Here is a 27,742-nt window from a genome sequence, read left to right on the forward strand (position 1 = left end):
TGAGGCGCGGAGGGAAGTGGAAGGCGGTCCGGGTGGGGCCCGGCGGACCCGGCCAGGTGGGCGCTGGGGCTGCGAGAAGAGGTGCGTCTGGCGCCGGGTTTGCGGTAGGAGGGAGGGCGTCTGAGGCGGTGAGCCGTGGCGATCGCGGGGTTGGGGGGAAGGCGGCACCTCCGGCTCCCTCCGCTGGGGCTCTCCCAGTGCCGGGAGCGGCCTGAATGGGCGGTGGCTAGGGAGCGGGGGGCTTCTTTCTTGGCGCCCTGTTTTCTGGAAAGCCGGGGGCGTCTTTTGAGGTGGTGGCTTGAACAGGACAGGAGCCACCCCAAAGAAGTGGCTCTCAGTTAAATACAGAGTTTGGGAGTTGTTGGGGCAACAGCCCCATCCTTTTCAGAGGAACTGGGCTTTTTCGAAGGAGACAGCCCTGGTGTTGGAGAGGCCGGGGCGGCTTGAGGTGGAGCCCCTCTCCCTGGGAGCTGCGTGTGTCTAGGTAGGCTGGCCCAGGCAATGACATGTTGCCCTTCCCAACCTACTTCTTAGCCTTAGTAAGAACGAGGCCTTACTTTTACACTTTCATGTACATTTCTCTTCCCAGGATTTCATTCATAGGCGGAGTGTGTGTAGGAACGTGCGGCGGGTGGGAAGATAAGCTTTTTTTCTTTCTTAAAGAAGTGTCATTATCATTCTTTTTAATGTGTGGGATGAGCTTTTCGAGTTGTTGAAAGTGTTTAGAGAAGGCGCCTTTCCTATAGCTTAATCATTCAACAGGTATTTATGAAGTGCAAAATAGAAGTACAAGCCAATCCTATTTGGCCTTAAAAGAGCTTGCAGTTTATTTGGTGTGATAAACTTAAAAAGATAAATGATGATGGTGAATCTAGTAGGCCTTTACACTGTTGAGAGTACTGTACATTAGTACAGCCCTTTTAGAAAATATTTTGGCAATATCAAGAGCCATAAGAGGTTTTTACCCTCTGATATAGTAACCCCAGCCTTGGAAATCTCTTCTAAGGAACAGGGCCACCTGAAGAAAAACACCGTCCACAGTGATGTTCAATTCATTCATTCGGTGAATGTCTATTAATCATTTGCCAAGTGTCAGGCACTGTTCTGGGCACAGGGCCTCAGCAATGAACAAAACAGAGAAAAATCTCAGCCTTCTTGCAGCTTACTGTTGGAGAGACAGACAATAAACAAGTAAGTTAATATATGAGTATGTTAGATGGAGATAAGTGCTTTGGAGCAAAATAAAACAGATGTGTTGGGGGAAAGGATGCAATTTAAAATAGGGTGGTTAGGAAAGACCTCACTGAGAAAATGACATAAATCCCTGAAGGAGGGGAGGGAGTGACTGTGCCAAAGATTCCAGGCAGATGTAACTGAAAAACTGGAAATTACCTAAATGTCTGAAGAGGAGAATGGTTGAACAAATAGTTATTCATCAACTTTTTGGAACTTAATGGAAACATGATAGAAAAAAGCAAAACAAAATTATATATAATCTGTGATTGCAATTCTATGAAATATGCATAATGGGCAAAGATTAGATGAGAAGGTATATATAGTTTAGGGTGGTAGGTTTTAGTTTCACTATTAAGAAAACAGTTTTTTTTTGAGGAAAATTGGCCCTGAGCTAACATCTGCCAATCCTCCTCTTTTTGCTGAGGAAGACTGGCCCTGGGCTAACATCCATGCCCATCTTCCTCCACTTTATATGGGACGCCGCCACAGCATGGCCTGACAAGCGGTGGTCGGTGCGCGCCCCGGATCCAAACCTGCGAACCCCGGGCCACCGCAGCGGAGCGCGCGCGTTTAACTGCTTGCGCCACCAGGCCGGCCCCGAAAACAATTTTTTTTGAACATGGAAAATTCACAGTATGAGGCAGTGTTAATTATATTTGCCAAATGAGTGTTTTAGATAATAAAGAAGACATTATTTTGGACTGAAATGGTTAGTGAATGCTTGAGTGAATTGGTAAGACTTATATTAGACCTTGAAGAATGGATGCTTCAGAGTGGGAAGAATTCACAGAAGAAAAAAAGGAGAACTTAGTATGCCGAGCTGGTAATAATTTTCTGAAAAATAATAATTCAACTCCTCCCTTCCCTGTTTTAGTCTTCATTCATGTTGGACTGAGGACGTTCTGTTTACTCTTTCTGCAATTGATTTGCTGATAAGAACATTTGGTTTCAAGATATTCCTTCTGCCTGCCAGTTGTATAGAGGCTTTCGATATGGCGAAGCAGAAGCTGGACATTTGGGAAAAGAATCTTTCTGAAATGCTTTCATATGCAAGAATCTTGTAGGATTAAGACTGTCTTAGGGAATGGTTTTCCTTAGCAACAGAGAAACTATATTGTTGATTTCTTGGGAATCTCCAGATTTAGTAATGTTCGTGAGAATGTTTTTCATTAAACCTCTTTCCTGAAAAACTCAGGCAACCTTCCATTGCTTTGTCTTGAAATGTGTAACACCCTTGATGCATCTAAAAAACCTGATCTATAGGTCTTGTAATAATGTTGTTTGTAGGGGGAGGAAGAAGAGGATAGAGACTTTTCCCAGGATACTCTGCAGTTAAGATCTGTAATAGTCTGTTATTCTGAAGGACGATGTCTGTCTCTTGGCTGCGTGATTGAAATTAAATTGGGGACTCAAAGCAATCACATCAAGCTGCGACTCTTTCCTGGTGATGCAAAATTGCTCCCTTAGGGATACTCAACAGATGGGGAATCTGTAACATGGTAACTTCTCCACCTCTGGGGCTTCTCATCAATAACAGCTGAGATTCTCTAGCACCTTTTTGTTTAAAGTGCTCCACAAACTGATTTCTTTGCTACACATAGGGATCATTTCAGCTTTCCCGAAAGGCAGCCGCCTCTGTAGTGAAAAGTGACAGCTGTTTTACAGCTTCAAAGCAATGTACGACAATATGACTTTGTTTTCATTTCCATTCACATTAGTATATCTCCCAGCTATCGAGCCAAATAATAAAGGGGGGAGAAATAAAGAAGTATTCATGAGAGCGAAAATGTGACCCAACAGGAAAATTAAGACCATTTTCAATTGACATTGAATAGGATGAGTAAATTTTAGCTTTTTGAGTTACAGTTTGGCTGAGATATCAGAGTTAGTACTGATGCAGAAAGATATTTTTGTCATCTATAAATAATTCCTGAGAGTCACTTCTATAGAACGTTAATAAAAATGCATGGTCCCCAGCATATAAAGAGAAGAGGATTATATTTTGCTAGTGCTGTTTTTGGATTACCCTAAGTAAACCTATGTAAGAGGAAAAACTAACTCTTCTCAGATGCTGCAAGCCTCATGTAGAACAGCTTGTTTAAGGGCCTAGACCTGGTCAAATTTTGCTGTCTCCTCCATTCTTCTTGGTCTGGGTTCCAGCTATGATTTGGTAATCGCTGTTCTAGGATGTAAATAACAGCTATCAGACCAAAACAAAAACAAAAATTTCATACCCGCTCTAATAATAGTTTGTATTTTTATGGTAAGGTTCAATTTATACATTATAAAACTTTTACCTGCATTAATTGATAATATTCTCTGAGGTAAATATGACAAGTATTGTTTCTATTTATAGATGAGTCTCAGAATTTAAGTGACTTACCCAAGGTTATACTATTTTCTTTTCATCTGTATTACATATTGATATTCAGGTAGAATGGAGATTCTTTTGACAATAGAATCATGGGTGTCTGTCTGTATGTATGTGTGTTTGTTCTCTGACTTCCTTTTATCAAATATTTATTTTTGAATACTGAGTGTGTGTGTAATACAGTAGTGCCAAATGTAAGATTTCTTCTCTAAAATTTACAGTCTACCTGGGACATAGGGTAGAGACATGGTAAAGTTAAATTAGAATGCAGGGTGTATGTGTTTGAGTGCCAGCTGAGCAAAGCAGTGCGGGGAAGGTCAGTTGAAGCGAGTGATGATGCCCTACAAGTGGTGAGGGGATGGGTTAATGCACATGAGAGAAGTCCATAAGGTTTGGTGATTGCACTTATAGAAAAGGGACTACCTTAAGATTATGCTGAGATTTGGACTGAGTGATTGAGAGAATGATAAAAGTAAGGAAATTAAAATTGGGAGTCAGTAGGGTAGGGGGTAGGTATGTCAGTGGGTAGGGAAGTTGATGACCTATGTGAGGGGGAAGGACAGAACAATGTCTCAGAATCAAGCTGAATGTCTAGGGCATCCCAAGCAAACTGAGAGCCACAGGATTGGAGATGGGAGAGAGGCTAGAGCTGGAGGGAGAAAGGGTGAGTTGTCTGTAGAGACGTAATAACTACAGTGAGATAGTTTGATATGTTCTTCGAGAGGTTGGATCTTTAGGGAATGTCTTGTGTTGAGAGGGAAGATTAGAGGAATATCCATAATCAAACTATTTGTAAAACTCTAAATCTGGAGACTGTGACGAGCTGACCGAGTTAAGGGTTACTTACCTCTTTGTTGCTTAGTGATAGAGTACTAGGAGTTCAGTTAAACTGCTCTCTCCTCGATCTGAGGTATCATGTTAGGAGAACAATGTGGATCCAGGTAGTTGTATGAGATAACAGTTACCATGGTGAGGCGATGTCCCCAGGTAGGTTCTCTGTGTCTTTAGTCTTTTCAGGAATCGTGATGGTTGTGTTTTCAAGAGAGTACCTCCCCCAACCCTAACTCTAGGGAGTGGTGTGCACAAAGAACATAGGAGAGAACAACAGTGGACTAGAGGAACTTGAGAAAATGTGAGGATTTCTTTTAAACGGGAGAAAGGATCCGGTTGTTGTATTGTCATTTAAGGCATAAAGATCTGAATTTTTTTTTTTTAAACAACTAGTTTTTAATACTCTAGTCGCACTGTGAAATTTTCCTTATCTGCGTTCTTGGACAGATCGAAGTTTTCCTGTGTGCTGAGCTCACTGTCTTATAGTCTCAGAATCTACAGATGAGAGCCGAGATGATAGAAATCAATACCCCGTGTTAAAACTGATCAGTGCCTTCCATTTTTACTGGGAGCCAAAGAAAATCATTTGAATAGGCTACTGACTGCCCTGTTCCTGCTTCTGTCCTGTAGCGCAGGTATTTTTGCCTGTTTTGTCATATTGTTAAATTCATGGGCATCTCCATGACTTCCAGATCTCTTCCTGCCAGTTTTAATGCTATTCTTTTAGTCTTGTTCTTAGTTTAGAGAAAGATCTTTGTAATAAATTTGTTGGGCTGGTTGCTTAGCAGCTTGCTGTGTTTATGTAGCTTGGAACAGATACGTTGCCATTTGAAAATGTTTGTTTCCGGCCCTGATTCAGGTGTACGTATATTGCATCCAAGCTTGGATTGGATTGAATTGAAAGGTTTTTTTGCTATTAGAGCAATCATCATACAAGTACAAATGAATAATTCTGCGGCATTTAATAGGAGATATCTTTATGTTTATATATTCCTTTGTGCTTTGTGGTTATTTTTTTTTTCTTTCTTGCCCACATAGGCTTATGGTATGATCTTATAAATATTGTAAAATCACTAAATCTTCATAAAAGAGTTCTTAAAATTTTATTTAGATGCATGAAACAAGGACCTGGAGTAGAATGTTGAAGGGGTGGTTAGGAGAAACATAAGAAGAATCCTTTAATGGTATTTCTGAGGACATTCAATTTTCAAATGAAATTTGATTTTTTATTTCATTTCCTTGATAATTTTCATAACGTCCAGTCCATGTCTTTCTTTCTTGACTGTTAAATGAAGATCTTATTTCCTCAAAATGTTCCCAGTTAAAATCTATTCAGAAAAGAACTGCTTGTAAGGACACCATTTTTAATGTAATATCAGCAGGCCTTTGGGGGGAAATGTGAAGCCCGACATTCACTATATAGGACACAGTAGCACGTGATTTTTCCTTTGCCCTTCCAGCTGTGAAGGTGGTGTATTGTCTCCTTGGTGCCAGAGTGTGGTACGACATAGTCCTTTGCCTATACTTAGTATAAATTTATTAGACATAGTCCCTGCATGCAGTTCAGCAGAGAGCCCTGCATTACAGAAATAATTCTTGTGCTGCTGAGCTGGCGATTTCCCCACTTAATCACTCGTGTGACGTCACCTGTGCCGTTGGTAAGAAATGTGCTGACCATGTCCTGAGTTTTAAAAGGCAGTTGCAACAGGGGTACTAGCTAAAAATGAAATTAAAAATAAACCCCTTAAGTTACATTGAAGGTCTTCAAAGTCCAGAAGGGTTAAAGTGGCAAAAGTGTTCTGTTAATCAGTAGGCTTGACCAAAAACCACATTTTGTAATTGGTCACCTGGTAATCAACTGACGTGCTTGTCCCTAATTGCTTTCCTCCAGGCTCCAGAGTGAGCGCAGAGTGGAGGAGGAGAGGTGGGCAGGAAGGGGTGTTATCTTCAGAGGTCTGAAATGCTTTTCTAATTTTCGAATGAGTGTTAACGTTTCAACTTTGTTTTTATGATAAGAATTACACAAAAGATCAATTGTTGGCTTGAGATTCTTATGATGGTTGCTACAAATGGAAGAGTCCAGATGTTAGTCCCTGATGGCTCTACTGGATTGCTGCTGAATCTTTTGTCTGGGGGAGGAGGCAGGACCCCTAATGTATATTTGATTTCTTGGCAGAGAGATGGATACCACAATGCTGAATTTGCGGAATCTGTTTGAGCAGCTTGTCCGCCGGGTGGAGATTCTCAGTGAAGGAAATGAACTCCGTAAGTCATTCTGAGCTGGCCTGTAAGAAGAGAAAAAACAGATTTCAGATTTGGATTTTCTACAAAGCTGAAGTGTGTTCAAATCTTAAAATTGTTTTTCTTTTGGGTTACCTGAAAAGAAAGTGATGGTCACTTATCCATGGTCAAAGCTTAATGGACACTCTTTCTAAATGGACCCTTTTTTTCTATGGTTCTTTTTTTTTTTGTGAGGAACATCAGCCCTGAGCTAACATCTGCCAATCCTCCTCTTTTTTTGCTGAGGAAGACTGGCCCTGGGCTAATATCTGTGCCCATCTTCCTCCACTTTATATGGGACACCGCCACAGCATGGCTTGACAAGCGGTACGTCGGTGCGCACCTAGGATCCGAACCTGGGCCGCTGCAGTGGAGCGAGCACACTTAACCACTATGCCACCGGGCCAGCCCCATCTATGGTTGTTCTTAAATGCATTACCCAGATTGTTTTCATTATCAAGGTTCTCTTTCCACTCAATAGTTGGCCTTAGTTACTAGTTTCATTTTCATACCATGAACTGGGCAAAATCTCCTGAGTTTCCATGGGTGTTGCTTTTTTGTTTAGAGTAGTACTGTAGTTTTCTACAGTCTTTATCCTGGGCTTTCTTTGTGTCTATAAAACATTTCCAATTGAAGAGGAGAAAAATGTCGTAATTTCTTTTTGAAGAAGGGACTATTCATCTGCTTTTACCTACTTTATTTATTTGATACTTAGTATTAAAAGGTGGAGATTGGGTGGAGATCTGGGGAGAAAAAGGAGGTGGTGAGAGAGAGAACAGTCGCCTGGGGAGAAGATTAGTGAGAAAGGAAGGTGGGCTGATGGCACTGATTTAAGTGAGCTAAGGAAATTATTCTTTATCAGCTTTTCTATGGGTTGCCATTCAAATCCTGTTTCAGATTTTCATTGGTACCTAATTTAGTAAGTATTGCTCTTAAGTCAGCCTCATTGGTATAAAGGTAATGCAAGAACTATGTCTTAAATTTTTTTTTTTTTTTTTTGCTGAGGAAGATCAGCCCCGAGCTAACATCCATGCCAATCCTCCTCCTTTTTTTTTTTTTTTTTGCTGAGGAAAACTGGCCCTGTGCTAACATCTGTGCCTATCTTCCTCCACTTTATATGGAACGCCACCACAGCGTGGCCTGACAAGCGGTGCATCTGTGTGCGCCCGGGATCCGAACCTGGGCCACTAGCAGTGGAGCATGCGCACTTACCCGCTACGCCCCGTTAAACCTTTTATTAAATCTCCACAATACTTAGTGTAGTGTCTTACTTAGGCCATTCAATATTTTCTTTAATATGATTAATGTCTTTAATAGCTCTTATCCACTTACAGACCTTTCAAAACAATATTCTATTTTCTCTAATAGCTGTTGCATGACCCTATCATCTGGTACCAGCTCAGTCACCATGATGGCATACTAATTAGGCTTCTCTTTGAGGTCACATCATCTCAGAAGATGGATTACTTTGGAGTCTACTGGGAAAGAGTATTGAATCAGAGATCTTAAAATTCAGGTTCATTCAACAGATATTTAGTGAGTACCTCTCACAGCTTCTAGCACATGTTGAGTCGAGGGAAAGGGATGACTAAATGGCTTCATGGAGAAAAGTAGAGTTTGAGTTGAGCCTTAGATGTAGGGTAGGATCCCAACAGGCAGAGATAAAAGAGGCGTTTAGGGTCAAGAGAATAGCCTGAGTGCAGGCAAGAGGATGTGGGGTCTGAGGGGAGTAGGAGTAAGGGAGAGTGACACGATGAGAGCTGTGCTTCTGGAAGATTACCCTGGCAGAGGTGGAGGCTAGGAGGCTAATTAGGACATGGTTGCTGTGGCTTGGGAAAGAGTCGATAGGAGCCCTGACTGGAGTGGTGGTTGTGACGATGGAAACGAGGGGAAATGGGTGGAAGAGGTGGTGATAGTAAGATCTCTTGGACGAGGCAGCTGATGGGATGTGGGGACAAGGGGGGACTCTGAAGTTTGGAGTCTCAGTAACTAGTGCTGTCTTTTAACTGTTATTTCTGTATCTGTTTCTCCATCTGTAAAATAGGAGTTTACATGTCTTTATCTTCTTTGTGAGAGTGCTGTGAAGATTTGGGGATAAAATGAGATACTAGTTGTGAAAATATTTTGGAAGTAATTATGCCGAAAAACCCCCCAAGATATTTATTTTTACAGATACTCTTATTTTATAAGCAAATTTCTATCTTCCCATTGATTTCTGTTATAAAATCGAGGTACATTTTGCCTCCCTCTCCAAATCCCTGACTTGGAACATTGGCTTTTGAGGAACTAAAGTGGCTCAGTATTTTCTAGACTCTAGAATCTCCTTTCTGCAACCACCCCAGTCTCTGTCATCTTCTTTGATCATAGGAATTCCTCCATGCCTAATAAGTATCCCAACTACTTACTTGTGTCTTTCATCGTAATAACTTCATTCTTCTTTCTCCTTTTTGTATAGTTTTTTTTTTTAATAATTTTATTTATTTATTTTTCCCCCAAAGCCCCAGTAGATAGTTGTATGTCATAGCCGCACATCCTTCTAGTTGCTGTATGTGGGACGTAGCCTCAGCATGGCCGGAGAAGCGGTGTGTTGGTGTGCGCCCGGGATCTGAACCCGGGCCGCCAGCAGTGGAGCGTGGGCACTTAACCGCTATGCCACGGGGCCGGCCCATATAGTTTTTTTTTTAGAGCTAAGTCCAAGGTTACTAAAAGATCAGAGTGAAAGTTAATATTCAAATAAAATGACTTTAATAGCCTAGGTATTTTGTTATCTTTGTTTTCCCCAGTCTATGTGGTTTTTATCTTCTGTTTTTATCATGAGCTGCCTGAACTATTTTGATGTTGTTGGTGTGTAAACTAGGAATAAATATGTTATCAGGTGCCTATTGTGTGTCAACACTGTACTAGGTCTGTGCTATACTGTGTACAGTAGGCAGTACTAAAGTGTACATGACAGGGTGCCTGTCTTCAAGAAGATTATGGTATTTAAGTTTCAGAGACAGGATTCTTTCTCATGAAACAGAAGATAATATAAGTATCAAAATATATGCTTTTGGGAAGTATAGAAAAATTTAACGTGGAGCAAACAGATTAAGAAAGTATTCATAGAGCAGATGGGACTAGAAAAATGGGTCCACAAAGACGAGTAGGTAGAACATCTCGTTTGGAGTGCATAGCGTGATCACAGTGAGAAGGCAGAAATGAGCTGGCTCTATTCTAGGGGTAGGGACAAACTAGCTTGACTAGAAAGAAGGTATTGTGTAGTGGTGGGAGGTAAGTCTATGATTAGACTGGTTAGGTAGGCTTGGATACCTGAATTTTAAATTTGATCTGAACAGCAATTCTTCATTCATTTGTTCAATGAATATTTCCGTGCCTACTATGTGCTAGGCAGAGTGTAAGGCACTGGGGAGAAAAGAGCAAAAGAGACACGAGGTCCTTGCCCATAAGAAACTTAGACCGGAGTGGGGGAGACAAAAGGAAGAGCCTGTGCAAAGGCCCCAGAAAGAGTGAGCTGAGAAAACAAGATTTCTGGAAGTGCTTTAGTCTTTTTGTGAACTATCAACCAAATTCTGATTTTTTTTTTTTTTGGGAGGAAGATCAGCCTTGAGGTAACATCTGATGCCAATCTTCCTCTTTTTGCTGAGGAAGATTGGCCCTGGGCTAACATCTGTGCCTATCTTCCTCTACTTTATATCGGATGCTGCCATAGCATGGCTTGACAAGCGGTGCATCCGTGCACGCGGGGGATCCGAACCTGTGAACCCTCAGGCCGCTGGAGCAGAGCTCGCGCACTTAACCGCTATGCCACTGGGCCGGCCCTGATTTTTTTTTTTAATGAATCAAAGATTATCCTCAATTTGTTTTAAGGAAATTTCCCTTTTCTTTTTTCCTTTTTGATAGATGAATTTCATAATTTAATATTTACATGACTTTTTTAAGGAGATAATTTGAATTTAATAAATCTCTTGACTGTGTACTTCGTGACAGGGGCTAGTACCAAGTCAAATTGTGATTTACAAACTGATCCAAAAAATGCCATGTTTGTTGATTTCCAACATCAAAATTTTTCCTGGTCTGTGCCTTGTTGAGTGCCTTGTTGACCCATCCTAGCAAACTTAGTTCATAACAGAATTGTACATAAAAAGTAATATCTGGGCCGGCCCCATGGCTTAGCGGTTAAGTGCGTGCGCTCTGCTGCTGGCGGCCCGGGTTCGGATCCCGGGGCGCACTGACGCACCGCTTCTCCAGCCATGCTGAGGCTGCGTCCCACATACAGCAACTAGAAGGATGTGCAGCTATGACATACAACTATCTACTGGGGCTTTGGGGGGAAAGAAAATAAATAAATAAAATCTTAAAAAAAAAAAAAAAAAAAAGTAATATCTTAGTCATGTATGCAAATGTTCCAGTTTTGGTCTAACATGAACTAAGCAGAACTAGTAATTTAATCATGTGTACTATTAAAATAGGAGTTCCTTCCTTGAAATGAACTGATACTTTATTTGGTTTGAGTTCCATCGTCCAACTTTATTTGGTTTGAGTTCCATTGTCCAATTCAGTTAACCCTGTAATGTATGCAAATAACAATGAATAGAAATTAAAATCCAAGTTTAATAAGACTTATCAAGAAGGAGGATACTGGCTGGCCCCGTGGCTTGGCGGTTGGGTGCGCGCTTTCCGCTGCTGGCGGCCCGGGTTCGGATCCCGGGTCCGCACCAATGCACCGCTTCTCCGGCCATGCTGAGGCCGCGTCCCACATACAGCAACTAGAAGGATGTGCAGCTATGACATACAACTGTCTACTGGGGCTTTGGGGGAAAATAAATAAATAAATAAATTAATTAAATTAAAAAAAAAATTAAATAAAAAAAAAAAGGAGGAGGATACTAAAGAACAAAGAAACCAGCAAAATGAGGTCAAATGGAAATCTTTTCATTCTCAAAATTGTTTTTCAATTCAGTAAATGTTGAATGTGTATGCAGCACTACATTTAGAAACATTTAATTGACCACAGTGTGGAGCTAGATAGTTTTTAGACTGTATTGTTGAAAAGTGTGTTTCTTGTTCTTTATTTTTTGATATTGAAATATTACATACATCAGAAGAGTACACAGATTATAAGTACACTGCTTGATGAATTGCTGAAGTGAACATGGCTATGAACCAGATTTTTAATTTTTTCCTTGTGAATCTATAATGATGAAAGAGTTAAATTTGCAAAAGGATATACTGTTTGTTTTCTTTTTCTTTAAATTAAGGAGAAAAAAACTTAGTAATGTGTTTCAAACTGCTAACTAAACCACCATATGATTTAAAACTATTTGAATTGTAATAATATATGTATGTTTTTTGGATCCTTGATATTTGCATTGTCTCAGATAACTAGCTCATAATATCCTGTTTTGCTAAAATCTATTGTTTGATAAAAACTGAAGGTTCCTTATGTATAAGACTGAGTTTCTCTAGATTGAATTGGTATCCTAATTTGAAAGTTTGAAATTTAGTCAAATTATTAAAATTGCTTAAAAAGAGCACTAGAGGGGGCTGGCCCCGTGGTTTAGTGGTTAAGTGCGCGTGCTCTGCTGCTGGCGGCCGGGGTTTGGATCCTGGGCGCGCACCAACACACCGCTTCTCTGGCCATGCTGAGGCCGCGTCCCACATACAGCAACTAGAAGGATGTGCAACTATGACACACAGCTATCTACTGGGGCTTTGGGGGAAAAAATAAATAAATAAATAAAATTATAAAAAGAGCACTAGATTGTTCCTATGCTCTTAGGTTAAATTCAAATAGGAAAAGTACCCTTACTACCTAAGAAGCTGCTGGCTTCGTGTGAATTTGGCCTATTTTCAGCTCTAAACTGGGTTAGTTTGACCAGGAGTAGCTGTACACCTTAGAAACTTCCTCCAGGACTGGCAGAGAGTGATGCTTAGAGATAGATTGAGGTTAACGAGAAAATAGTAAGGCATCGTAGAAGGACAGTCTTTGCCAATGGCGGGTGATAAGAGTGAATGCCACCAGGGTTATCGTTCTTTGAGGTGCTGCCTTGGAAGTGACACTCTCTTTGCAGATGTTTGAAAAGAGTCCACATTCCACTATCAGTGACTCACCCAAAGCTCATAGGATCTTTTCTTCCTGTGTCTTTCCCACTGGAATGTTTACATACCCTTCAGGGCAGTGTTAAACAGCAAAAGCAAATTGGCTCTTTACTTTCAAATCAATATTGGTATAATTATATAGCTGAATGGAATTGCAGGCCTAGACATCTATAATATTAGTCTACGTCTACCGGAGCATATTACAGCAGTTACATTTGAATTTGCCTTTTAACGTCTCTCTGGCACAGCAACGCGTGACTCTAAAGGAGTCTGTTTTTGTTTTATAGCCATAACTGTCCTGGTGCGTGACAGCTGCCCCAAAGGTATCCTCCTTTGATTGCCTTCTGTTCAGGAGCTTTCAGTGTTGGTGTTACATCTGGAGCCAGGTGACTAATGAGTTACTTATTCTATAGCAGATGCCACTGGCTAAGCCAAGTAAGTGGCCTAGTGAAAAGGAATTGCTTCCCACCAGTCTCTCATCCAGAGTTTGAACATGTATCCAGGACCTGCTCCTCGGTATTTTCAGCTGGATTTGGCCATAGTTTAGCTGGTCTCTTAATTATGTATTTGCAGTAAAACTAACCAGAGGACTCATTTATTAGAGCATTTATAACTCTGTTTGATGCTTGAATTATTAAAATTTTCCCCTTTCCTTAGAATTCATCCAGTTGGCAAAGGACTTTGAGGATTTCCGTAAAAAGTGGCAGAGAACAGACCATGAGCTGGGGAAATACAAGGATCTTTTGATGAAAGCAGAGACTGAGCGTAGCGCTCTGGATGTTAAGCTGAAGCATGCACGCAATCAGGTGGATGTAGAGATCAAACGGAGACAGCGAGCGGAGGCTGACTGTGAAAAGCTGGTGTGTATTGTTTTCTGTGCTAGAAGCGGGACGGCGGGGGAGGGGGAAACATCATCGGATCATGTTTCTAGTTGCCAGATATACCCAGTTTCTTCCTCCACGTTAAAGAACTAAAAGCAATCTGTCCATTGACAACTTATCCGTGATTGGAGCTGAAACTGCAGTCTAGGAATCCTGTTCTTCATAGGTTGGAATTTAAATTTTTTCCTCCTTTAGACTTGAAACTATAACTTAATAGACAGATTTCAAATGAGAATTTAAAGAATTAAAATTAGAGGAAAAGGCAGGGAATTCCTAGCATACTTGACCTGTCACAAGATAATTGGCCATCTCTCATGCTACCCAGAATATCTTCATCCTTATATCAATAGCTACTGTGTCACTGATACAAGCAAGACAACTCTAAGTCTTTCCTTCATCACTGCTCCTAGTTCAGGGTAAAGGGCTAGATGTATTAAACCAGTTGAGCAATGTGGTAACATAGAACACTATCATTCTGATGTACCAGGGGGGTGCGTCATGGTGCAAAGGAAAGAAAGCCTTTACCAAGAGGGACTAATCCATCTTGGTACAGTGTTAGATGCCTCAGTAAGCTCAAATTGTCTGGTTCTGGTGCATCACAGCTTTGTATCCATTTTAATGCATTTTGCTCCACCATTTACAAAGGTGGGTGGCTACTTTGTCTGCAGAAGAAGCCAATAATTGTCCTGATAAAATAACACTAAAGTGCTTTTGCTATGTGAAATCTATTTTGAGACTCTCATTTTGCAATACTCTCTCCTCTTGGATTAGCAGTTTGATCCAAAAGTCTTGTAGCAGAAACCCCGCTATTCTAGATGGAGTTCATTTACCAGTCAGAAATCAGAGACACAGTCTGGGCTTGATGAGAATTAATATGCTATTGGTGTAGCAGCCTTCCTGAAGGATCATTTGCATAATGCTGTATTTTAATGTCTTCTGGTCTGCCCATCCCATAAATTTGAGGTGAAGCTTTCTCCCCTGCTTAGTTAGGATGTTTTACTCTGCTTTGGTCTGTAGGAAAGACAGATTCAGCTGATTCGAGAGATGCTCATGTGTGACACATCTGGCAGCATTCAACTAAGCGAGGAGCAAAAATCAGCTCTGGCTTTTCTCAACAGAGGCCAACCATTCAGCGGCAATGCTGGGAACAAAAGGTGGGGGAACTGCATCTGTTGTCATCTGACACAAGCAACACAGCTGTCAGAAGTTCTTTTATCTGAACTCTTAAATATATTGCTTCTGGAATGTGTGCTGAATAAGGCAGAAAAAGACTGGAGGAAGGGTAGATGGGAAATTGTCACCGGGGCCTCCCTATTTCTTTTCTTTTCTTTTTTTAATCTTTCCTTAGGATGTTGTTTCACCATGGGTGAAATTTTTATGTTGGTGCTAAATTGCACATCAATAACTAATCCTGCACATTGCTAAGGAGCCCAAAAGTGAAAGTGGCAGTTCAGCAATACTTTCGCTGTTTACTCTCCTGAGAGGTCTTGTAGCTCTTCTGGTTTAGAAAGGCCTTCTGTGAGCCAAGACCAGATAATAATTTTGGTTCTACTGCATCACTATTTAAAATAGTCTCAATCATGTCTTGAATTTAACACCCTCAATACAACGTGTGGGGAAAGGTCAGCACTCTGAGAGCTATTTATTTTGTTGCCTGGTTGTTTTATGGGGAATCTTTATAACTAAGAAGATGTACGGGCTTAATTTCTTAAAAAGTTAATGCTGGGTCATACTCTGTGTTGTAGAAAGCAACTACAGTTGAGATCAAATTAAATTTCCCTTTTCTGCCTTGTGAATTTTAGTAGCCTGTAGTACCAACTCAGCAGGGAATAGCACCCATACCCCTGAGTCTAACTTTCCTGAGTAAGGCCTTTGCTGGGAAAGCAGCTGTGCTGCATGTGTAGTTGTGCATGCACGCACGCACACACTCCCTCATGAAAGCCATCAAAAGCAGCCCACCACAGCTAGGGGTTGAGCTTGTAGTTATCTCCAAAGGGAAGCAGTTGCTGTGAAATTGCTGATGTGACCTGACTGGTATGGTTGTTCAGGGTGTTGGTGGATTTTACTTTCCCAGTCTTCTGTGTCTAACACTTGTATTATTTCACTCCTCTAGACTGTCAACCATTGATGAATCTGGTTCCATTTTATCAGATATCAGCTTTGACAAGACTGATGAATCCCTGGTAATGGACATTTGCTCTCTGAGAATTATCTGTTTCTCTTACCTCTGCTTCCTCAGGAATATCTCTCCTGCCCTCTCTTCTGGAATTCCTTTATTACTACTTTATTAGTTGATGTTTTATAGATACTGAGCTAGCATTTTAAAATATAAATCCACACAAGCTATAAGAGACTGGCTTATGTATTTATTTATTTTCTGGAAGTGAGGATACGTATTCAGGCTTTGGCATGAGGTTAAATTTATTTAATGGATCTGTAAGCTGCATGTACTAATTGATTATATCTTGACTTATTAAAGCCCCAGCTAGCAATAAAAAAATTAGCAAGACTCTATCCAGGCAGGGTTATTGGCTCCTCTTGGGGGGAAATAGACTTGTGCCTTGTTTCTGAATTAGTTTGGTTCTTAAGGAAAACTTAGTCATATTTCACGATTAGAAGGAAACCAATGCCCTGGAACTTCAGCCAAAAGACTGCTAGAAGTTTGCAGGCACCGTATAATGCTTTGATCAACAATGGTTAATGTGTCTAAACTGTTTCTCACCCTGCTTTTGTGGGGCGGCACTCTTCTCTTAACTTATGGTGGTGTTTCTGCCTAAAAGGTCATCTCCTAACATTTGCATCTTTGATGTTCAGGAGACTGGTAGTTTATTGGTTTGTGTATCTTTTCTGTTTTACTGGCTGAAAGCTAGCAAACAAAACAATAAATCAGGAGGCTATTGGTTGATTTTCTGATGATAACAAAACAAGAGACAACTACTTGTTACATGGTCTAAGAGTTTTCTGTCCAAATTTAGTGTTTGGCTAGGGAAATAATTGCTATTTTATAGATATGAATATTAGGTATCACCTTTTTGAAATAAGGAATGATATAGATATAATAAAACAAGAATATATTATTAGCTGATTTTGGAGCTAGACCTATGATAATGATATCTGTTGTAATGGAAACTGAATCAAACAACATTACTTAACCATGAATTGGAGAGGTTAAATTTATTTAGCCAAGCTACTATTTGCCATATTCAACTGTTTCTGGATTTTGTGTTCTCAGGGATTATAAGGAATAGGGAAGTCACAGATAGCTACTAAAAATGAATGCAAATGGTTAAAATAAGTGAAGTGAAAGTAGACCACAGTAAAAGACAATTCTTGAGTGGTGATGTATTTTTTAGGGCCCAAGGAAAAGAGATGATTAAGAGACATAAAACCTGGGGCCGGCCCCGTGGCTTAGTGGTTAAGTGCGTGCACTCTGCTACTGGCGGCCCGGGTTCGGATCCCGGGCGCGCACTGACGCACTGCTTGTCCGACCATGCTGAGGCAGCGTCCCACATACAGCAACTAGAAAGATGTGCAACTATGACATACAACTATCTACTGGGGCTTTGGGGAGAAAAATGTTAGCTCAGGGCCGGTCTTCCTCACACACACAAAAAAAGGAGACATAAAACCTAAAGTAGAACTTTTTAAGTGGCTACCTTGTACAGAACATCTGATTAGACAATAGCAATCCCTAAGAGCAAGAATCACATCTAACACGATCACTATAGTAGATAACATTCTGTAAGTTCTAAAACTAATTACAAAAACAATCAGAAATAAAGGACCAGGCACTGGAGATAATCACGACAGAAGTTGATTCTTTAACCTTTTCTTGCCTCTGTGGTATTGATTCCTGATTCTATTATAATAGCTTCAATTTTTGAAAGAAAACAAGTTAGCTTCCTATAGCTCCATAGCTATGACACTTGGCACCCTCCCTTCACCCCTCCCCGAATTGTAAATTGGGTAGTCTGACTCAAGAAACCTTTAAAATTCTCTGTAAATTTATTTACACAGGGTTTAGGGGAGGCCTAACCAAAGAAAGAAATTAATATGGTATAATTGTCAACAGGATTGGGATTCTTCTTTGGTAAAGACTTTCAAACTGAAGAAGAGAGAAAAGAGGGTATGTATGATTTTGTTTAGGTTTTTTTTTTTACAAGGTAACAATAATAGAGTTTTCTCCTGAAATTTTGCCATGATCCTGCATTCCTGACATGTTGCTCTAGCCATTGTTAAACATATATTACAAAGGAAGCCCTGCTGGGGGGTGCTATTGATGTCCCTGTCCTGTTTCACTGTTCTGGGCTGCTCTCTGTTCATTCATCCAGTGGAAAAGGATACACTTAAGTTTGGTTTGAGTTGTCATATGAATTTTTATGCAAGACTTTTGTGCTCTGATATAAGCTTCAGATGAAATTTGTGTATAATGGGATATACAGAGATCTATTTGTGTGTGCTTGTTTAGGGTACTTAATATGTTTCCAAAGACTTCATATCCTTAGATAGGATTACAGCTCTGCTTTTTCTGGTGCTGTCATCTAAATTTTTCCAAAGCTTGCTCGTTTCTTCTAGGGCATTTTTGTGTTGGTACAACTTAAGCTTCATGTGGAAATAGGCAATGAGAGAGAGCACATTGTTTGTTATTTACTGTAGCCCTGGTACTTAGGACTTGCATCCAAGTTGTCTTATGGAATAATTTTATCTTCTGTGCTTCACATCTTCTATTTGGCACTAAAGTTATTGGTCTTTGCCCCCTCTCTAGCGCTCTAGTAGCAGACAGTTCATTGATGGTCCCCCTGGACCTATAAAGAAAACTCGTTCCATTGAGTCCACAGCAGACCAGGTAAGAATAGTCAGGCCAAGAGGATTGTGGTTTTGGACACATCAGAGATTGGTGTCTCCAAGCATTAAAAATCCTGAGGCAACATTGCAGTGTTATTTTGAGAGAAATGCTTGGTGAGAGTTTTTCTGTGTAATAAGATCCTATCATCCATATGAATGGAATTACTCTAAGCAAGCAACTGTCAGCTTTATGTTTGATTCTTAGTTGCTGTATGTATACCCCTGTGATCTATATTTCTGTTCTAAGGTATGAGATTTCAACTTAAGAGTGTTTTGGGGGGCCGGCCCCGTGGCTTAGCAGTTGGGTGCGTGTGCTCAGCTGCTGGCGGCCCAGGTTTGGATCCCGGGCATGCACCGACGCACCGCTTGTCCAGCCATGCTGAGGCGGCGTCCCACATACAGAAACTAGAAGGATGTGCAGTTATGACATAAAACTATCTACGGGGCTTTGGGGAGAAAAAGGGGCGGGGTGGGAAGAGTGTTTTGGGTTGGGGCCTTAAGTCCTGACCAAGACTCAGGAATTTTTCGACTACTCCAAAACACCCTATAGTGGAGGTGAAATTAGATTCAAATGTTTATCCTTCCCTCATTATTACTTTTGTTTCAGGGGAATGAATCCATTGTTGCAAAAACTACAGTGACCGTTCCCAATGATGGCGGTCCCATTGAAGCCGTGTCCACTATTGAGACTGTGCCATATTGGACGAGAAGCCGAAGGAAAACAGGTCTGCTGGGTGTGTGGCTGAATTGCCTGTGTAAAACAACTGGTAGAATTTGGGGAGCTCTGGTTTCCCAGAACATTTCTGAGGCAGGGATTGGATGTGCTGGGTAGTTTCTTACTGCACTTATTGGGGACCAGAGCACTGCTTGTGTCAGGCTCTACCTTTGGATAGCTGGCCTGGCCTGTGTCACTGGTGCATAACTTGTTATTCTTGAAATAATGTTTTTGCATAGCCATTATATTCACTTCTGATTATGGTTACAGATTACTGGTTATCTACCAATTATATTAAAATTGGAGTTAAAATTCAGAAGGAACAAAACACTTATGACTCAAAGCTTAAAGTTGCTTGTTTTCTAGGTGCTTTACAGCCTTGGAACAGTGACTCCACCTTGAGCAGCAGGCAGCTGGAGCCAAGAACCGAGACAGACAGTTCCAGCACTCCACAGGGTCACGGAGGGATGCGCCTGCATGACTTTGTCTCTAAGACGGTAAATCTGTCATCGCTCCTCCTTCTTTTGGGCACATTTAATTTTTTAATTGTGAAAGTGATGTATACCAGGAACAAATTTCAGTACTTTAGTGTTATAAAGTTAAATGTTGAATGTCCTTCCTCCTTCCAATCCCACTCTCCAGGGGTAACTACTGGTTACAGAAGGCATGTATCTTTCCATCCTGTGAGTAAAAGTAAACTAAAAGAAAGCAACTTTTCAGAAGCAGTTGTTTGTGCTTTTTAGTGATACATATTTACATTCTATGCTTGAATATGGCACATTTTGACCGTTGTCCCATTTGACTTCCTCATAAAAACCCAAGCAAACTGACTGAGATCAGAGGAGTTAACTGACTTGTTGGAGCCACCTGCAGTGAGTGGCAGAGTTAACGTGGAGGTTTTCTGACTCCTCGTCCACAAGTTCTTTCCACTACTGCACACTGCTCCCTTATGCAAATAACGTTATGGATGACCTTATGCAAGTTACTTAGTCTGTTTTTGCTTCTATTTCCTTATCTTTTTTTTTTTTTTGAGGAAGATTGGCCCTGAGCTAACATCTGTTGCCAATCTTCCTTTTTTTTTTTCTCCCCAAAGCCCCAGTACATAGTTGTATATGCTAGTTGTAGGTCCTTCTGGTTCTTCTATGTGGGATGCCGCCTCAGCATGGCTTGATGAGCGGTGAGCAGGTTGGCACCCAGGATCTGAACCAGCGCCACCAGGCCGGCCCCTATTTCCTTATCTTAAAATAAAGAAAACAGGGGCTGGCCCCGTGGCCTAGAGGTTAAGTTTGACGTGCTCTGCTTTGGTGGCCTGGGTTCAGTTCCCGGGTGTGGGCCTACACCATGTGTCAGCAGCCATGCTATGGCGGTAACCCACATACAAAATAGAGGAAGATTGGCACAGATGTTAGCTCAGGGCGAATCTTCCTCAAGCAAAGAAAGAGGAAGATTGGCAACAGATGTTAGCTCAGGTCTAATCTTCCTCAGCAAAATAAATAAATAAATAAATAAATAAAAAACAAAACAAAACCTCCTTTGTAGGATTATTGTGAGAATTACACAAGTAAATATGTGTAAAGAGATTAGGAAGTTCAGCACATTCTGAGTGCTTTAATAAATGTTGGTTGATGATGATAATTTTCTAATTCATACCACTCTGTTCCTTCTGCCCCATTTCATCCTCAGGTTATTAAACCTGAATCTTGTGTGCCATGTGGAAAGCGGATAAAATTTGGCAAGCTGTCTCTGAAGTGTCGAGACTGTCGTGTGGTCTCTCATCCAGAATGTCGGGACCGCTGTCCCCTTCCCTGCATTCCTACCCTGATAGGAACACCTGTCAAGATTGGAGAGGTATGACCTGGGGGAGCCATCATTGTGTTATGGTTTCTTTAGCTTTTCCAAAGCTTAATGTCAGTTTTTGTTCTAAAATTAATGATGCCAAGTATATTTCCTTCCACGAATAACGAATGGAAATTATAAAATGTTAACTTGCAGCAGAGTCCTGTTTGGGTTTGTTTGTCTGTTTAGTAACCTTTCCAAATGAACTCCTCTTCCCTTTCCTCCCCACTTTCCCTTCCCTCCCCTCACTCCCTCCCCCCTCTTTCTTTCCTCCTCTTCTCTTCCTTCCCCTCCTCATCCAATCCTATTTTGTAAAATTTCAAACATATACAAAAATAGAGAGATTAGTATAACTAACCCTGGTTCCTGTCACTCAGCTACCACAATCACTGATTCACACCCAGTCATGATTTATCAATACCCCCATCTCCTCCTGGCCCTGTCCAGTGAATTATTTTGGAGCAAATCACAGCCATCATATAATTTTATCTGTGAACATTCTTTCTCTTATATTAGAGATATTCCATTCTAGGCTATTAAGATTAGGTTGCTTATTTCTAAACATTGATTCAATCTATTAAAAAATTATTTATTATACAAGCAACATTAGCAAGAATCAAAACAAAATGACTATGCTGCTACCCAGCCCCCAGCAAATCAAACATTTACTTTTCTTTAATCTTAAGAGTTCTTATCTGTGCATATAATTTTTTACAAATTCTCTGTGCTCTAATGTAGAACCCTGGAGTTCTCCCCTACAGATAGGTTTGTGTCAAAATCAACTGTGAGTTGTGTTAAATAATTTTTCTTATTAAGGGTAATTCAAGTGTAATAAAGGGTTCTTTTTAGAGGAATAAATTCGTTGATATTGAAGGCCACACCTGTAATTTCCTTGTTGCTTGCTTTCTGGGACCCTGGCGTGGAAGGGATGCAGGGCGGAGTTGTAGCCAGTGGTCTTATTGCTTGTTCCCGAAAGAGTGTGGTACATGTGACCGTAAATCAGTCCTGGTGCAGAGGTAGGAAAAGGAATTGAGCGTCTCTGTTCTAATATATGTTTTGGGACTAGGAATTTAAAAATAGACATGTTGTCCCAGCCTGAGTATTAGTCTGGAGATGGCTCTTCCCGCTGGTCTTCATCTGCTGGTCTAAGTGGTATAAATAGTCATTTAAAGCTCTCTTTTCAGGGAATGCTGGCAGATTATGTGTCCCAGACTTCTCCAATGATCCCCTCCATTGTTGTCCACTGCGTAAATGAGATTGAGCAGAGAGGGCTGACCGAGGTAAGAGTCACCCCTGAGAGAGGGTGAATTTATTTGTGTTAATAGTTAGGTGGTTCTTAACTGAAAGTGTTATCTTGCTAATAGACAGGCCTGTATCGGATCTCAGGCTGTGACCGGACAGTAAAAGAGCTGAAAGAGAAATTCCTCAGAGTGAAAACTGTACCCCTCCTCAGCAAAGTGGACGACATCCACGCTATCTGTAGCCTCCTGAAAGACTTCCTTCGAAACCTCAAAGAACCCCTTCTAACTTTCCGGCTCAACAAGACCTTTATGGAAGCAGCAGGTGAGGGCAGATCTTCATATGTGAATGTGAGTCCCACAGGGGCAGGAATTTTTGACTCTTCTGTAGTGAACAGTTTTATCCCCTGCCTAGTACGGTGCCTGAAACATAGTAGATGCTCAAATACTTTGATGGATGAATAACTATATCCATGTTCCCCATGCCTGTCCTCTTCCATCTGAACTATATAGGGTACTAACAGGTTTTTTTGTTGGTGTTTTTTGGTAAAGTTTTAGGTTGTCCTTTTGAGCTTGGAGCTATCTTTGATTTCTTTTCCTCACACCCTACATTTAATCCATTTGTAAATCTTGCCAGCAAAGGTCGTGTAAAATAGGTCTTAAATTTGTAATTTGTCATTCCTTCTACTACCGCTCTTGCCATCTCTCACCCTGGAGTGGTATAAGAACCTACTGATTTTCCTGTTTCTACTCTTGCCCTCCACAGTGTGACCCTCATCCAGTAGCTAGAGTGGGTGGTCCTTTTTAAATTTAAATTAGGTGATGTCCCTTCTGTCCTCAGTGTCCACCAGTGGCTTCCCATCACTCTCAGAATAAAATCCACGGTCCTTAACACGGCCCAAAAGAGCCTACATGACTTGGCTCCTGGTTATGTCTGTAACATCATTTCCTTCAACACCCTTCCGTTCTCTCCTTCCTTTCTAGTTACACTGGAATTCTTGCACTTCTTAGAACGTGACCCAGCTTCCTCCCGTCTCGAGGCCATCACATTTGTTGTTGTCTCAGCCTGGAATGATATTTGCATGATTTGCTCCTTTACTTCTTTCAGGTTTCTTTTTTTGGATATCTTGTCCTCAGAAACACCTTTCCTCACTACCTTGTCTAAAATAACAGCCCCTGTTACTTTCTAGCTTCTTGCCTGCCTTATTTTATTTATTTATTTATTTTTCTGTGAGGAAGATCGACCCTGAGCGAACATCTGCCAATCCTCCTCTTTTTGCTGAGGAATACTGGCCCTGGGCTAACATCCGTGCCCATCTTCCTCCACTTTATATGGGACACCGCCACAGCATGGCTTGACAAGTGGTGCGTCAGTGCGTGCCTGGGATCCCAACTGGCAAACCCCCGGCCGCCGCAGCGGAGCGCGAGCACCTAACCGCTTGTGCCACCGGGCCAGCCCCTTTCCTGCCTTATTTTAATTACATGTATCACTACCTGATAGATATTTGCTTTTTGACTAACTCCTCCAATAGAATGTACATTCCATGAGGCAAAGTCTTTGTTTAGTTCGGCTTTATCCTGAGCACTTAGAACAGTACCTGGCACACAGTAGGTCTTAAACATGTTTTATCAGCGAATACCTTCTTGATAATTATAGTCACTGCAGTTGTGTGTCTGCCTTCCTACCACATGTGTTGCCAGCTGCTTTCCCTAACTGCAAGAGCCGGTTTTTTAAAAGTTTCTGATTTCTAAATATTGAGCTGTTAGCCAGTATCCTGCTTGTTAATGAAACTAGAGTCTGATGCAGTCATGAACCTAATCAGAAGTTTCAGAAGCTTACTGTATAGATGAGACTTTGTGGTCGATAACTTGGAAGGCTGCTGTCAAGGGAAAGAAGTCTAGGCCTCTTGTTGCTTTCTTTTCATTTACAGAGATCGCAGATGAGGACAACAGCATAGCTGCCATGTACCAGGCTGTGGGTGAACTGCCCCAGGCCAACAGAGACACATTAGCATTTCTCATGATTCACTTGCAGAGGTGAGTCCAGCAGAAACTTGTTTCTGGGAGTTAGAGAATTTTCCAAGGGGAAGATAGTGTGGGTTAGGTGTTAGGGAGGGAATGTGAGGAGTGAATTGTTTTCTTGTAGAACTTATATTTTGGTCTGCGTTTAAACAGAGGGGCAAGTCTTCTAATTTAACACTCTTTTGCTTAGAGTGGCTCAGAGTCCAAACACTAAAATGGATGTTGCCAATCTGGCTAAAGTCTTTGGCCCTACAATTGTCGCCCATGCTGTGCCCAATCCAGATCCAGTGATAATGTTACAGGATATCAAGCGTCAGCCCAAGGTAGGCAGGCGTGTGTGTGTGTGTGAACTTGTATAACATGATAACATGAGAGAATGATGAGAGGTAAGCTCCAAGCTTTGGAAGTTTGCTCATATATTTGGTGGCTTTTAGGTGGTAGAGCGCCTGCTTTCACTGCCGCTGGAGTACTGGAGTCAGTTCATGATGGTGGAACAAGAAAACATTGACCCCATGCATGTCATTGAAAACTCCAACGCTTTTTCAACACCACAGACACCAGACATTAAAGGTGAGTCCTAAGTGGTGCTTCTGGAAGGGCCTGACTCCCTCTCTGGTTTTGGTCCTGTGCCCTCTCCTTTGCTAGAGCCCTCTAGCCTTTGCTAGAGCTGTTTGAACTTCATCTTCTTCTATAAAAATTAAATTCATTTTGAGAATTCTAACATTAAAGGAAAATTTGTACGGTTCTACCATTCTAATTTTTTTTCACTTTTCCACGTTCTTCTTTACCCATATAGATATTTTAAAACATAGATATAATAATAATTAGATATAATTTGTTCTTATTTCGCTTAGCGTATTGTGAGAACCTTTTCTGTTACTATATAATCTTATTTATCATTTTTATGGTTGTAAACTATAATTACTTAAATGTTCTATTAGGTATTGATGTTATTTTTCAACTTTTCATAATTATAAATAATGCTGCCATCGACATTGTATGTATATACCTTGTTTGTTTCCTAATGATAAATTCCCAGGATTGGGAATCACTGAATTAAAGCGCTTGAACATGTCTATGTTTCTTGATATGTTTTACCAACTTGATCTCTTAAAGGCTTTTGCCAGTTTGTATTGCCACCAAAAATGTATGAGGCTGGTTTCATTCCAACCTCACTGGCGTTGGGTACCTGTTCTTTCATTACTGCAAGTTCCTTCTTATTTATTTATCTTTTTTGTGAGGAAGATCAGCCCTGTGCTAACATCTACCAATCCTCCTTTTTTTTTTTTTTGTGCTGAGGAAGACTGGCCCTGTGCTAACACCCGTGCCCATCTTCCTCCACTTTATATGGGACGCCGCCATAGCATGGCTTGCCAAGCGGTGCGTCGGTGTGCGCCCGGGATCCGAACCGGCGGACCCTGGGCCGCCACAGCAGAGTGCATGCACTCAACTGCTTCACCACCGGGCTGGCCCCTGCAAGTTCCTTTTTAAGGGAGCATATTGTTTTTTCTAGTATAGGTAAAAATCAAATGGTTAGGTGTTAGATTTGTGAAGTTTGGAGTTTGAGACTGACCTAAATCAGGACGTGAATGTCAGCTGTTCATTGAGCAGCTGCCTGCATAGTTCAAAAGATATGCTGGTGTGTTACAAAATGATGGCAAAAGTAATCTCTGGGGTTTTACTAGGTCTCTAACCGTAGCTCTTAAATGCTTCACAGGGTATTCAGCTTAAGACTGGCCATGTGCTTTCTTTTTTCCCCTCCTTTAAAAATGTGTCTTGACTTTGATTGCAGTGAGTTTACTGGGGCCTGTGACCACTCCCGAGCATCAGCTCCTCAAGACTCCTTCCTCCAGCTCCCTGTCGCAGCGAGTCCGCTCCACCCTCACCAAGAACACTCCCAGGTATGTGGAGTTGGCCTGTTCAGGAAATGAAAAACGAGTGCTTCCTCAGACTTCTTTCCCATCGTACTGAAAATTATTGAAAGAAAAATTGAATTAGATCTTAGCTAGCAACTAGACTTTAAAAGAAACCTGGAGCCATAAGGATCCCGTTTTTTTAAAGGGTCTAAAGGTCTTTGCTGTTTCCCGTCTCTCATCTCAGGTGACAAAGAGTAGCTTACAGAGGAGTTGAGGGTTTCCTACTGTGAGTTGATTATATCAAGTAGTGTTATAGCTTATTTACCATTTTTTATAGACTGCTTTTCCAGTTCATTCTCTTTTTCTTTAGATTTGGGAGCAAAAGCAAGTCTGCCACCAACCTAGCACGACAAGGCAACTTTTTTGCTTCTCCAATGCTCAAGTGAAGTCACATCTGCTGTTCCCTTCCAGCGTTGACTGACTGCAAGGAAGAGTGCACCTGTGCTCTCCTCAGCCTCCTGTACTCATTACTACTTTTAGCATTCTCCAGGCTTTTAATCAAGTTTAATTGTGCATGGGGGTTTTATTAAAACTATATATATCTCCCTCTCCTTCTCCTCAAGTAACGTAATATCCACGCCTGTGCTGTCATTGCTGGAGCTTTTAGTTGGGAGATCTGTACAGGGGTGGAAGGGTGGTATGGAAGTCATGGTGATTCTTTAGGGGGCTGGGGGGCATCCCTTTGGCTTAAAGCCAAATGTTGCTCATGGAATGACCTTTCTCTGGTGTCATTTAGAACTAATTTCCCTGAGACAATGACAGAAGCCCTACCTCTGGTAAGACTGACGTCTCGGGGTGGGAAGAGGGAGGGGAGGGTAAAGAAAGGTTTGCACAGAGGATTTAGGATGGCTCGTTCTGAGAACTTGGAAGTTCCCCTTCCCCCATTATGAACTGAGCTGTAACATGGAGCCTTCATAAAAATGCAATAGAGTGAGGATGGAACTGATGATGGGAGTATGCTTAGCTTTAAATTGGATTGATTAGGTTTAATAGTATGAAGTGGCACAACCTTGTAAAAGTGATACTACAACTTGTATTTATCTCCAGTGGGCCTCTGGGTGGACTTTGGGTTTCGTTGGGGGTCAAAGCCATTTTGTTCTTAAGTTGAATTCATTCTGATGCTTGACCCCCCTACCCCTGCCTTGTCCATTAGAGTCCCACTTCTAAAGTCAGTATGCTGTCTATTTGGCATTTCAACTAACAATTAAAAGTAGGCTAAACGGGAAGATTGTCAATATTTTGTGTGGCAAGAAAAGCCACAGTCATTTTGTCTTTGCACTTTGGATGCTGAGATCTTCCTGTGGAACGTAGCCACATCTAGATACATGTAAGCTTTTCTTCTATTAAAATTATTTCCAATGTCTATAAAAACGCTTTCTTCTATAGAATGTTTCTGACCCATAGTGACCCTTGTCTGTAAAACACGTTTGGAATAATATTTGGAAAAAAGTAAATAGTTTTTTCAAAATGAA

At 41.2% G+C, this 27,742-nt stretch overlaps 1 protein-coding gene across 6 annotated transcripts; it reads left to right on the top strand.

Moving 5' to 3' along the window:
• Positions 1-27,742, top strand: RACGAP1 (Rac GTPase activating protein 1). 6 transcript variants are annotated; one of them, XM_087442426.1, is made up of 18 exons: positions 20-81; positions 1,013-1,191; positions 6,615-6,703; positions 13,475-13,677; positions 14,716-14,852; positions 15,812-15,881; positions 17,771-17,824; positions 18,464-18,544; positions 19,151-19,268; positions 19,625-19,755; positions 20,942-21,106; positions 22,279-22,374; positions 22,459-22,657; positions 24,264-24,369; positions 24,545-24,677; positions 24,789-24,924; positions 26,147-26,255; positions 26,581-27,742. In XM_087442426.1, the coding sequence occupies exons 3-18, from the start codon at positions 6,619-6,621 to the stop codon at positions 26,654-26,656; spliced, it is 1,899 nt and encodes a 632-aa protein (XP_087298552.1). In that variant the 5' UTR covers positions 20-81; positions 1,013-1,191; positions 6,615-6,618; the 3' UTR covers positions 26,657-27,742. The 6 variants fall into 6 exon arrangements, with proteins under 6 accessions (XP_087298551.1, XP_087298552.1, XP_087298555.1 ...); XM_087442429.1 differs by lacking the exon at positions 1,013-1,191 and adding an exon at positions 13,105-13,203 and having other exon boundaries at positions 58-81; XM_087442427.1 differs by lacking the exon at positions 20-81 and adding an exon at positions 214-484 and having other exon boundaries at positions 1,007-1,191.

This window comes from Ceratotherium simum, chromosome 17, assembly GCF_057802395.1.
Source record: "Ceratotherium simum simum isolate JZ-2026a chromosome 17, ASM5780239v1, whole genome shotgun sequence".
In the NCBI taxonomy this organism is placed as follows: Eukaryota; Metazoa; Chordata; class Mammalia; order Perissodactyla; family Rhinocerotidae; genus Ceratotherium; species Ceratotherium simum.